This window comes from Corticium candelabrum, chromosome 21, assembly GCF_963422355.1.
Source record: "Corticium candelabrum chromosome 21, ooCorCand1.1, whole genome shotgun sequence".
Taxonomy (NCBI): domain Eukaryota; kingdom Metazoa; phylum Porifera; class Homoscleromorpha; order Homosclerophorida; family Plakinidae; genus Corticium; species Corticium candelabrum.
The window spans coordinates 3,977,930-3,991,551 of record NC_085105.1 but is presented as its reverse complement, the minus strand read 5'-3'; the positions used below and the strand labels follow the sequence as shown (position 1 = coordinate 3,991,551).

Below are 13,622 nucleotides of genomic sequence, written 5' to 3'. Positions count from 1 at the left end.
CTCAAGCGTTGTTTAATTAAGGCAAGACGACAAATCTGTGCATCCTCAAATCTCACGTGTTCATGATTTCTTTATTTTTTCAGCCCAGCCGGCTTTTTATGTCAAAATCCGAGCATCAAGAGATTCAGTTGGCCTGGCCTAAGTCATACACATTCATGCATATCTAAACTGTACAGCATTCTTTACTTAATTGGTGTTACTCGCTTTCTATGTTTCTTGTCATCGTTTGTGGGAACTCGTGAAATGTGAAACCGAGTGAGTAGTTTCTGTTGTATAGCGCGACGAAGCCGGTGATCTCATGACCTCTATTGTCGCAATCGACGCTGTGAATGTGAACAACCTACACAGTACGAGTCAGTATTCGACAGACGTGATACTGCGAGATCTCCTCAAAGCATACGCAGGCTTTCTGTCGCCAAAACCTGATTTGTCATCACCAATCACATCACGTGATTCGAACGCAACTTTCCATGAGATCACAGCCTATGCTGATCGATTGGTGACGACCGTAATGGATTCGGTGAGATGTACCATGGGGCAGTCGGAATCATCGTACCTTCATCAACAGACACAGTCTCAGTCTCTTAGCGATTTTGCCGATCTTCAAGTGGCTGCTATCATGCAGTCTGTCAAAGAGGTATTAGACGCCAGTTCATCTACATCTTCGGCAACCGGTTTTAGTTGCCCTCTCATTGATGGTGTCATCACATCAGCTCCAGAAGTGCCATACATTGAACAGTTGAGATCATCAACTGGTGATATGAGTGTTGATCAGTATGCCGACATATTAGTATCTGAAGCAATGGCAAGCGGGATGAGAGAACATGCCACCAATGAGAGTAATCAGACTCTGGATGAGTGGGCCACTAAATTTGTCGAGGCAATTTTGTGGCAGCCGACCTTACATTCGAAGGCTGCTTGTATGGACGGACCGTGTGGTGGTTGGTCACCAGCGTCGTGCGATGTTGTTTCAGGAGGAACCGGATCGACTGAGCGATATCGTGCTGTGGCAACAGGTAACTGGGGATGTGGAGCGTTTGGTGGAGATCCTCAGCTTAAGTCGCTAATACAGTGGATGGCAATATCGGCGGCTGGACGTCCAGCCATGCTCTACTATCCATATAACAACAAACAAGTAGAGCAGGTAAGTTGGCACGGCACCTTAACCTAGTACATGTTTACTATACAAGCAGTAGGATCCACCTAATACATCTGACCGTTTCTTAGATAGAATAGTTTTTGTCAGTGTGTGTGTGTGTGTGTGTGTGTGTGTGTGTGTGTGTGTGTGTGTATGTACTTTTTGTCTTATACCCCGTTTACACGAGCATGCATAGCGAGCCAAGCCGAGCCGCGCCAGCCCAGTATTCCAGCCCGCATTTGCACGACACACTCTGTAGAAGGGAGCCAATGCGTGTCACTAACGTGCGTTAGTTACTTGAGCCTGACATAGCTCGCGTAGCTCACGTTTGCAATGGCAGAAGCCATGCTGCTCGCATTTTTTCTCTATGGCTTTACAACAGTCATATCGAGAATGCATAGGACATATACGATACGTCATAGGTCTATCGCCAGGCGACTGTTGCGTGCATGCAGCAACGGAGTTCAAAAGCTAAACTTCTTGCTCATCTTGGTCGCTCAATAATTGGATAAGATTGGATAAGTCACCGAGTCTCCGTCTCACTCCACGCTATCTGTACCATTTTCGCACGGAAGTATGACGTGGCAGAAAGGGGCCTGGCTACGCGAGATACCAAATAAGCATGCGTGGCTCATTTCCAGCATGCTATGCATTTACCCGATGTAATTGACCCGAGCCAGCCCGGGCTGGCGCATGCTGGCCCGGCTAGAAATACCGAGCCGATCTGGCATGGCTTGGCAAGGCACGGCTCGGCCCGCATTTACACGTACCATAGAAACCGAGCCAGCATGGGCTGGTCCGCTTACAAGTGCTCGTGTAAACGGGGTATAAGATAAATTTATTTGGTCTGACCAAAGTGTCTACATTGTGATAGTAGACTCTAAGGCACACCTCGTACCTAGAGTGTTGTAGCAGTCTAAAGTGTGGTGGTAGCAACAACACTCACTCATGCTCTTTGAATGCTTATGCAATCTATCACTGATAACTGGTCACGAGTGAGTCATTTAGCGAGTGTCACAGAAAGACGACTGCAAGCTGATTTTCGTACCAGAATCTAAGTGGCTATTTGTATTAGCTGCAGGACGTAGCGAAACATGTTACCTGCAAACAGTGGACCGTCGGTGACATGATGAGAGCGCTCGTCAAATATTCTAAGAAACACAACAGCAAGAAGGCAGCAGACAGAAAGCAAGTGTCGATGGACCTCTTTGATTATATCAGATCACTCTGAATGTATTAGCAATGATGCCTGACTTCTAATAATTCTGTCATTGCACTCTATTTCAAAATAACTCGATGCGATTTCCTTCAAATGGAAGTACACTAGACTGATGTTTCGTGTGGTTCTTCAGGTGGGGTTTTCTTGTGTGTCGACTCACCGTCACCTAGAAAGCACACAATTTGTATTGAGATTAAAACCGTGTGAATGCATGTTACCGTCGTGTTCGTTGGACTTTTGTATTGTTATTGTATTATTTTCCACCTGAAGGAAGCTTGCGGGAACCCAGCCCATTATGTTGTGTGACGGTTGTTGTGTGTCTTCTTCTATTACTCGTGCAAACCACCATCCGCCTTGTCCTAGTTTCACGACATACACTCGATCTCCTCTCTTCAGTGACAGATAGGTGATCTCTCTGTCGTCTAAATTCTTGTAGTTAAAATTGGCGATAACAGAATACGTGCGAGGCTGATCTGGAGCCTGTAAAATATATCGCTGCTGTTAGTTACACCTTGGACCAAAAAACACATGCAGCATGTAACAGAGTGACTGTCTACTACTTAGCCTATGATTCTGACACTGTCACGGAAGAGACTATTACAGACCCAAAAAGTATAGTAGAATGACTGAGATTGGCAACCCAACCTCATTTAGAAAATTCAGTTGGTAATGATCTTTATAAAGCTCTCTGTTATGACTACCACAGCCACAGAAGATTTGTATACATACATACATGGGTAGCTTTGTTCATCTCAACTAGTGACTGAAGAGCATCATATAGTGTTACATGCGGCAGGGGAAAGGACGTGCAGATTACCAGCTACTACGATAAGGGAACTAAGAAAGTGTGATACAAATGACACAGTCAAACTGAACAGTGAACAGTTGCAAAGCAACAGTATTTGTTTGCTAGAACACAAGGTTTGTTACCACAATTCACACACACACACACACACACACACACACACACACACACACACACACACACACACACACACACACACACACACACACACACACACACACACAATGCAAGTGTTGGTATGCAGACCTGTACATACATGTCATACGCACGTACACTCTACAACAAAACTAACCAGATCCATGTCAAGCACATCATCCGAGTCGCCCCACTCATCACCCGAATCGAAGCTATCTGTTGACAGAGCACTAGCATTGCTGCTATTCGTTGACACAGTTTCAGCCCCCAAATCTCGAACAACATGATCCTTGTTTTCTACTGTGTTTCCCTCATTGTCAGAGTTTGTGATCACTATTGACGGCTCCTGGCCAGTTGGTCGCTTTGTATCCATGTCTGGGACAAGTGGACAAGAGAGAGATCGTTGACTCCACTGTCGATGAATGGCAGCAGGTCTAAATGCCAATAGACAACAATGTTGTTCAAAATGAATTTCTGACATACGTATATATATATATATATATATATATATATATATATATATATATATATATATATATATATATGCCTTGCCTACCTCCCATTTCCATGTTTAGATGGGCAACGTTCTCGTAAGGGAGAATGATCGTGAAAGTCTAAAATACGTTCGCTCATTAACATTCAACAAATAATCTTATTACTTCGATTACCCTACCCGGTGTCATTATCGCCGCAGACGATGAGAATCCAGCCTGACCAGACATGATATCTAATACAACAACATGGTCAATACGAACATCAACGTATTGGGAGATATAACATGCACACATGCACGACTACCTGCATTATACTGAGCAGGATTACAACTGTATGTACAGCTGCATTGGCTATGCAACTCATAGCATTTGGAGACATCTATTAGTATCAGCCTTAATAGAGCAAAACTTTATTATACCTCTTATCTGCATGAGCTGCTGAGATAAGAGATGTCTGATTTGGTCCACCCAGCCTTGCTTAACCACTGCCGTTTCAGCCTGTAAATCACTGAATTAGTGCTCAGATGCCATTTGCACGTTTAGTAGACGTCGAGGCCACGATCATACCTGAAGAGTGAACATTCGCTCTGTTTCTCCATATTGTGATAGAATGAAACGACATCGTTGATCTTCAACCGTTTCAGTGAGGCCCAGTTCACTGACCTAGTACACGATTATAAAGCTCTTGATGTATCCAGTAGATTGAAATGCTTGAGGAACAATCTCATATAAATACTGTAATCCTATTTCATATGCAGTAAATTTTTTATTCGCAAACGTACTTATGATTGTACTGTATGGCACACTCAGAGTGTTGTAAGACATTGTTGTGTGCCAATCTCAAGTATTCATCGGATATAATCAAGTGCAGCTGTATGTAAGAGTAGTCTATAGTATAGTACATCACATCAGTAAATTGTGTGTGTATTACTGTACCATACGCATCTAGCATTTTCAATAGCATGCACTACTATTGCATATAGGCATAGTTGTGTGGCATGTAAGATGTAATGTAGTGTAAATTTCTAATTACTATTTATAGAAAAAATTATGAAATACTAACAGTCGATCTAAGGTAGTTGCACTCACTTTGACGCTGTTTTTGAAGCTGTACACAGTTTTGTTGGCATTCTTTTGCTTTGCTCTTTTCTTGCTGAAAATAACTGCCTTTTCGTAGAGAAAAACTTGGCGTTGATGTTCTTTACGAAACACCGGGTCCTTGCCATCCCACACACGAAATGAATCCTTTCATTTTATAACAAACCATTAGGACAGTAATGTACACAGCAGGGACTTTAAACACCTGTAGGAGAAGGCTGCCTTGTTCTATGAGACTTCCCTGATCAAACAGGCAAATTATGTAAACAGTACGATGCGATAAGGCAGCTGCTAATGTACATACTCTGAATCCTTCTATACCGATGGAATGCATGGCATCGTTGACGTGTTTTAACACCATCAACATGGAGCTGAGAGCTTCCTGCAAGGAAGAGGACAGTATATGTACAACAGATAGGTTGTAACTCGGTAAAGCTTGTCAATATTTCCATCGTAGAAAGTGAGTGTGAGATGGTTAGACGTGTGTGTGTGTGTTTGTTTGTTTGTTTGTTTGTGTGAAGTCGACTAATACAAAATTATTGTAATAGAAATATGAAGGCATTTACTTGCAGCTTTGTCGATGCCATTTGTGCTCCACGACAGCAATTCATCATATCCTTTACACACATATCATTACAAAGTTGCACACTCTATATTCAAAACATCCAGCTCACAATCCTGTATCACAACTCACTTTCAGTAGAAGCTGATATTTTGTGATTCTCTGGACTGGCTTCAATAAGTATGCTGTCAGAGGTAGAGTATGGCCAAGTCGCTTTTGACAGTTCTGAATGCAGACAAAGGCAATTAACTGAGCGATATAATTCAATATTCTCATCTAGATGCACTGTGTAACACAACTGTAAGAGCACATTATTTCATATTTCAAATAAGTCTATATACTTCCACACGGATCACGGCAACTTAGTAATGTAGGTTTACATTAAATTTACTACTATAACAAAGCAAGAAGTACTCATAGTAGCCTAGACAATTAGTGAGTTAGCGACTGCATGGCTGAAGAACCAAACCGTTTCTTTGCTGTGGCAAGTAGAATATCGATTTAATAACTCTCGACTTCAACCCATCACAGCTTTTAGGCACATGCAGGGCCAGCATTTATGACTGAACCCAAGTCTACAATAAATCCAGTTTGCAGTGGTGCTACAGGCAACCTCTGTTGGGTAAGTATAAAAGCAATCATCTTAACTTAATAGAACTTGATTGAATAAGCTGCCACTTCATGTGACTGGGGCAGAACATATGGTAGAACATATATATGACAAAGTCATACTCGAGAACTTGCATGGCACCTTCGGATGATAACGGATCAAAGCAATAGCATATTTACTAAGATTCAATGCTGTTGCACTGCAAACACTAGAATAGCTTCAAACTGTCAACCCTACCGACAGAAACCTCATCCTCAATCATGGCCGGTCCACATGCCATCTAAAGGAATTAAAAGTAAAATAGATTATTCCGGCCTTATGGTATTCTAATAGAAATTTGGGACGGAAAATAGTTGGCACTTTTAAAGCGTGAGGCCTACTCGATGAAGTATGTGCTCATATTTTAATTGACAGTTAGCTCATGATGGTGATCAACAACAAGATTCAATCAACTCAATCAACAATGGCAGAAGAATTTGTGGAGAGACTCTGAATTAAAACAGAAACATTGAAGACGTCTCTCGATCAAAATGGCTTTCACAAGCTTAACACGCTGATATATATCGAAATGGACCTGAGCTCGATCACTCTAGCTATTTCATGAAGCTCCCCATCAGAAGTTACTCTAGCTGAATGTCCTTGCAAGCTGGCCAAGAAAGTAATTTCATTATACATACTAGCACTATTGTTACTAAAAAATAAATAAATAAATAAAATAATTAATACTTAGTGTATCAATTATTAATACCATTAATAACATAACTATAGTATAAGATATAATATTTATTGTATTTATAGAGTTGTATACATACAAGGAAAAATGTTTGGTCACAATCTTGTAGAAACTCGTCTGCAACGACTTTGTTCTTGCAATACGCACTGTACAACTCAAACTCGTTCTTCTACAGTCACAGAGTGTGAGATAGAATGAAGTAATGGGCAAGCAAATGCACAATCAAACAAACGCACATTGTACAAGAAACACTTAGCAACATCGGATGGAGTCAAAACTTGTTCCAGTTGACTTAGAAACATCCTGAAATAAAAATCATGCTGACACAGAGTGGGTTGACTATCTGTTTGTACTTACGATTGGTGAAATTGATATATTTGTTTAACATTGCCAAATATGATGTTGCGTTTACCGCGTAGATATGGCGGCAAGAATGGGTCCGATGGATCCATCTCGTCAAAATAGCCCTATAACAACAACAACAACACGACATGTCACAAACATAACTAATATAGATGTCTGAGTATGTGCCTGTTGATAATACCACCAAGAATGGTAAATCAAACACACAACTTGACAAACAGGGTAACAGATGTAGGTGCCTATGCCCAAATAATCGCCCCTTCTTGTTCGATCTACACTGTCTGCACTGTGGTAAAGCAACTTGGCACAAGCAAGATCTGGCTGAATCAGGTTATTTTGATGTATCATGATGGGGTATTAGGGCTCGATTGGCAAGAATTGACATATAGCAAACATTGGACACAAAGGTGTATTGTTTTCTTTTTGAAGCAGCAATGGGGGTGTGAAGTACGTCAACTAATTACTTTTAACTCAACTACTACAGTAGTAAGTTTAAGCAATGCTGGGAAGAGATTTTACAAACATGTATGGTACCTGGTAGACAAAAATTAGAAATCAAATTCACAAATGTTTCAGCTGTCAAGCTGTTATGGCTATATACCAATCAATGACCGTGTCCTTTGTCTTTGACATTGTTCATTAGATCATATATGTCCACAGCTCCAAGGCTGAGCTCCTTTGAGCTACTAAAAATCTCTGGGATTCTTCTGATAACTTCCAGGACATGAGCCAGGTACTTACAAGAGCGCTGACACGCAATGCCAATTGAGGTGTGGGCATCCGAAGTCCCACATACCTGAAATCTCAGTGGCTGATGTGAATTCAAGTCATAGGTAGTTGTCGTTACTGCCCCAGTCAAAAACCCGAGTACTTATTTATGCTCTTGAGTTGAGGAAAGCAATGCAGGTAAATTCGTTGTAGTGGAATTTTTTCCCCTAACCCTCCTTGAAATGTACCCAAAGGTCTCGAATGGATGTCATCCCTCACACAAGTCTGACGTTAGACCAACTGAGTTACGATGTCACTATAGTCTCTTGCATAGCGCGAAGAGGGGAGAGGGGGCGGTGTCCTCTTTCGCATGCGGGCACTGTCCTCTATCTGCTCTTCATGCGTGGGTTGAGAGGGGCTGTGCAAGAGACTAACATATGGTGTGATGTCACATACACACACACACACACACACACACACACACACACACACACACACACACACACACACACACACACACACACATGCATGCACACATGCACAGACACAGTTTACATCACATCACACCACACACATGTTTATGCATTCATGCACATGAATGAATGGTTGTCTATAGTCCTTGCATGATAAATTACCAGCAAGGCATTTTCAAGAAGATATCTCACTATATTACCAACTAGTTTTCTGCTACTATAGCTAAGTGTGTTTGCAAACCGCTGTTTTGACAAATAATATGCACATCAACTCAATAACAACAAATTCCATGCAGACTCTGTTTCTTCCACAAACACGTCAAGTCACTTTCATAAAAATACAACAGACGTCTCTACACATCACAGTTGCATGCTCACTGACATCACCTGAATGACTTGCTGAAGGTCTTCAATGTAGACTCTCTCCGTTTCAACTAACTCATCCAACACGTACCTACAACAGGACAGACTCATTGAACGAAAATATCGAATGTATTGCAAACATGCTCTGTTGCTGCTTAAATGCTACGATACATGCCAACACATTGACAAAAATCTCATCAATTGACCATCAGCAGGCTTCTAAGCTGCACATTTACATACACTAATAAATATCTACAATGTAAATAAAGGCAACGATGTGAAGACAATAAATTTGCTTGTTTCTTGTTGCTCCACCTAAGTGCCTTCCTACATTCCAACCTTCTTCCTGCCTTAGAAATTTGTGCACATAAATGGTTTGTAGATATGCACCACACAACTTGTTGCACAATGTTCATGATGGTCTACGTTTTATTATCTAATGGCAACAAAATGACTAGTGTCCAATGATTAGTCTTGGAGGTCTCAAACAAGGTCACCTCTACTGTGTTTGATGGGCCTGCTTTTATCAAGTCATTTCAATTGATTAAATATACAAATAATAGTTTGCATCAATAAATTTGAATGCCTTAATTATGTGCTTCAGTCTAGTAGAAGTAATTACAAAATCTACTAAAACTTAGCGCACGCGCGCACGCGCGCACACACACACACACACACACACATACACACACACACACAATGAATAAGGAGCAGACAATCAATGGAGTCTGCAAAATTTTACAAATGCCTCACACTCTCTTCCTCAATATTTCCCCATCTGTCTCATCATCGTCATTGTCCACTAATTGTCTTGATTCCTCCTCACAGTCCTCTCCATCAGATGTTACCTGACCATCATCGGGTGTCTTGATTTCCCCACCATCTACATCAACTTCTCTGCTCTCATCTGAGAATGCACGCCCCAAAGATTCCTACAAGCAACACAAACACACAAATTGCCATGCAGCAACCAGCATAACAAACAAGCTCACAACAATACACACTACACGAACAACAAGACTTACAAATATCTTAACTTCTTGATCATGTGACAACAGTTCAAGAGACAAACACTTTCGAATAGCCTATAAATTGCATAATACAATCAATAAGCAATACATTTAAATTCAAACACAAAACATGACCAATCTTAGAACATTTATATGAATGCTCACAATATTTTGTTGTATCCTGAAAGCATTAATTTATCACTATGAGCACACACCACCATTACGTACAGCAAATGCATGCATGCTAATGCCAATACAAAATATATATAAATGTATATAAATATTTATCACATTGACTAAATACAAAAAACATAATAGTGCATTTACTTACAACATCCTTGTCATTCTCGCGCTTTGTTTCCTAAAATGAAACACGATGCATGCCAGTCATACAGAATGGGCTGTTTGCTGCTTGTCGTATATCTTACCATCGGAGTCAAAGATCGGACTGTGGTGCATATTTTGTTCAGTTGCGTTTTGCGATTGTTCACCATTTCATGGACTTCACCGCATTTCTGCATGGCGTGTCGAGCTTGCTGCTGCGCAGCACTGAACGGAATTAATTCGGCTAGTTCTTGTAGTCTAGTCAGACTCACACGAGACTAAACAACAATTCAATAGTTATTTAAATATATAAAGATGTGATATATAACGAAGTCACCTTGGTAAATGTTTCCAGTTGTTGTAAAGTTTTTGAGACTCCAGACTGTGTCAAAGCCTGATCAATACGTTGACATGCAAGCAAGTCCTTGCCTCGATTACACCAACTCGTTATCTACACAAATAGTCTATAAGTGCACATAAAACGACATTCACTTACCCAGCAAGTATGCACCTGGTCCACGAGTGTAGAAAACTCTACAACTTTCTCAAGCAATGAGGTCCGTTCTGCCAACATTCTTGTAACCTCTGGCAATTTTTTCTCAACCGTTTTGCTCATTTGCTGAACGTTCTCTACAGCGTAGTGATCACTGTCATACTGACTTGCTTTGTCCGTCACCAATTGACACTTTGGAATCATGTTCTGTAATGCAAGCCATTAAATAACAAATGTTAGCGAAATCGTGGTCAAGCAAGTAGTGTGTGTGTGTGTGTGTGTGTGTGTGTGTGTGTGTGTGTGTGTGTGTGTGTGTGTGTCCGTGTCCGTCCATTTGCATTCCGTGTGGTTTTCATAACCAGGTTGTGGCAGTGACTTCCCCTTTCAGTCTTGCAAACTGAAGTGGTGAACTACGTTTTTTGCACAGAAGAGAGAAATGAGCAAGCAAGCAAGTGTCCGTCCATGTGTGTGTGTGTGTGTGTGTGTGTGTGTGTGTGTGTGTGTGTCTGTGTGTGTACAATTCAAACCACAAAAAGTATTTAAAATTTGACATTCAACTAACATAGGGTCTACAACATTGCATGTACTTATTACACATTGCATATGTACTGATTGTACACGCAACAGATCGACTGTTGTCATATCACGTACCTGAACTTCTATCTCCAATGCCATATGTTTCTGTAGCGATGCTTGAGCGGCTGCTGTCCCTCTCCCGATAACGTTGTCTGCGAGAGTCAACTTGTCAAAGTGCTCATCCAACAAATTGATGACTGCCACTGTGTGCTCCTTAAACTCTTGAAACATAACACACTGTTCCAGATCGTTCATGTAATTCTGAAGCAGCTCTTGTGCTGCAGTTGACTGTAATGTCAACATCTCGTGTTGCTCTTGAACAGACCACGTAGCATTCACATAGGCAGCGGTCCATGTAGCCAACAGTGGAGATATGTCTTCCGTGTGTTGCATGCTATACAGCAACGCCTTTCCTTCCGATGCAGATTTGGCTGCAACTGACTGAACCGTTTCTAAATTTTCCTTAGCTTTCGCGAGCCTGTCTTTGGCCTCGAGAAGAGTGCTGATTTTGCGTACTTCAACTAGGTTGCTGGTGAGGATGCTCAGTAATGTATTGATGTCATCACAGCCATCAATAAAATGTTCAATGTGCTACCAATGCAACAAAATGATGAAAATAAATTAATAAACTGTGCTAAGTGAGCACATAAACTGTTTGCCTAAACTTGTGCATGACTTTGGGACAGATTACACATTTAGGTCAGTACTAGCCTCGAAGTGGGAGACAGTTTGGAACTTCAAGGCTAGGTCAGTACTAGATGACAAGCAAAGAGTTGAGCATGTCTGATTCTAAACGACAGCTCACCTCATTCAAAGGCAAAGACTACGTGTGCTAAATAGAATCACCGGGCCACAGCAAACTGCTTCCTAAAACTTTGCAGCAAGCATTCAAGAGCACTGGCTATACATACACTAGCTACAAGATACACTGGCTACACACATACAAACACACATGCACAAGCACGCACACACACACACACACACACACACACACACACACACACACACACACACACACACACACACACACACACAGAAACAGAATAACTAAGTTAAATTCAATAACTCATTAAGTTATACTGCTCCACCTCATGCCAATAATTATTAATAGCCATGGTTCTTATTACAACAATCTATTTATATTACTTCCTTTTCACCACTCAATTAGACTGCACACTCAGTGCCTGTGACAAATCTCACCTTCCTCATGTCAATCCATTCACTGTGACTATAGGGCAATGATCCACCATAGTCCAATGTCAACTCCTGGGGATCAATTTGTCTGTGAAGATCTTTAATAGACTGTACAACAGTAAACTGCAGCCAAAACTGATTAAACAAACCAATTACAAAATCAAAAATATTCAGTGTACAAAGTACCTTAAAACTGCTGGTCACTTTATGTATGAATAACCTGAACTTGTCGAGCCAAGGTGAATTCCTGAGAACAACAGCTCGATATACAGACACACAAGACATACCCTGATCACAACAATCAAACATAGCCGAACATCTCAGTGCACAAACAGCAACAAAGTATACCTGCAGTCGATCTACAAAGGCAGACACAACACTCCAATTGACATCTCTCATATCGACCAATACAGTGAAACCTAGATGATCATCTTTGCCACTAATTAATAAACATCCAGCCATTAACTCAATCAAGCACCAAACATGTACAGTACAGCAGATATGTATGACTAAAAATCTACGTATACAGACTAAAATCTCAGGTATACAAAGCTAACTCATATAGCTAACCCTGTTAGCTCCATGAAGTAAATGAGTAAACGTGTAATCTCTGAATCGCTTGTCTGACACGTATCCTCCCTGCTTGAGGCGGAGAACGTCAAAATTGGATGAGAACCGTCCATCCCACCGGATAAGTACACCAGCTGTCTTGCCAATAACTTCTGGAGATGTACAGCTTTCACCTTCAGAGCCGCTAGAATATTGGAAAAAGCGTATTGTCTAACTGTAAACAGCACCCCTCTGAACACATGACGAATGAGAGTGCGTAAAGATAATGCAGGGTATGCGTTCGATTCCAGACGGATGTGAATCTGCACGCGCCTACATTATTTCAATTTTTGATTCTAGAGCTCACCGTGCTCTCTGTTCGAGTCTGTGTTGATATCCGTCATCCTGTCTTTCTTGTCATATTCACTGATTAGAGACTGAGCCTTTGTGCTAGAGCCAACAACAGGAATGATGTCCGGAGCGTTCCCGCTCTCAGCCAACCAGCTTGAACTCGACTTTTCCGACTGACTCTTCGTCTCTGGTGTCTTGTTCATGCGAAACACGACGAACAGAGAAGAATACAACAAGCGCAGTCGTGCACGTGGTGTTCAGGCACTCTGCATGCGCAGCGCACAACTTCTTCCGTATCTTCGGGTCAATCCGCTTGCCTCCACACCAGTCGGTCGACGACTATTTTCTAAATGACCTTGTAAAGTAGTGGTGTTCTTTTAGATTCGTGTCGAATCGAAACGGCTGTACAAAGGGTAGAACTAAA

At 41.4% G+C, this 13,622-nt stretch overlaps 2 protein-coding genes across 2 annotated transcripts in view; one reads left to right on the top strand and one right to left on the bottom strand.

Annotated features, from left to right (window-relative positions):
* Window positions 1-2,466, top strand: part of LOC134196893 (uncharacterized) — a 7,826-nt gene extending 5,360 nt beyond the window's left edge. The window contains exons 6-7 of the mRNA XM_062666111.1: window positions 278-1,144; window positions 2,214-2,466. Coding sequence (XP_062522095.1) covers window positions 278-1,144; window positions 2,214-2,369 — 1,023 coding nt within the window. The 3' untranslated portion in view covers window positions 2,370-2,466. The remainder of the gene's footprint in view (window positions 1-277; window positions 1,145-2,213) is intronic.
* LOC134196891 (guanine nucleotide exchange factor DBS-like) lies at window positions 2,384-13,605 on the bottom strand. Its single transcript, XM_062666109.1, has 28 exons — window positions 13,215-13,605; window positions 12,869-13,052; window positions 12,647-12,737; window positions 12,485-12,586; window positions 12,305-12,421; window positions 11,180-11,695; window positions 10,547-10,735; window positions 10,373-10,486; window positions 10,140-10,313; window positions 10,043-10,072; window positions 9,727-9,786; window positions 9,455-9,633; window positions 8,726-8,792; window positions 7,152-7,261; window positions 7,031-7,097; window positions 6,874-6,963; window positions 5,584-5,676; window positions 5,456-5,506; window positions 5,194-5,271; window positions 5,095-5,130; window positions 4,881-5,036; window positions 4,359-4,454; window positions 4,211-4,289; window positions 3,971-4,024; window positions 3,854-3,911; window positions 3,455-3,731; window positions 2,576-2,837; window positions 2,384-2,523 (listed from the first exon to the last, which is right to left on the bottom strand). Exons 1-28 carry the CDS (start codon window positions 13,399-13,401, stop codon window positions 2,462-2,464), a joined length of 3,579 nt encoding a protein of 1,192 aa, XP_062522093.1. The 5' UTR covers window positions 13,402-13,605; the 3' UTR covers window positions 2,384-2,461.
* Window positions 13,606-13,622: the final 17 nt, after the last annotated feature.

Excerpts from the sequence above, each read along its gene's own strand:
- LOC134196891 (XM_062666109.1), bottom strand. The coding sequence starts at position 13,401 with ATGAACAAGACACCAGAGACGAAGAGTCAGTCGGAAAAGTCGAGTTCA. Across the intron at positions 5,507-5,583 it reads AATATCAGCTTCTACTGAAA|GATATGATGAATTGCTGTCG; the intron begins GTGAGTTGTGAT and ends ATGTGTGTAAAG. Across the intron at positions 2,524-2,575 it reads AAAGTCCAACGAACACGACG|GTGACGGTGAGTCGACACAC; the intron begins GTAACATGCATT and ends TGTGCTTTCTAG.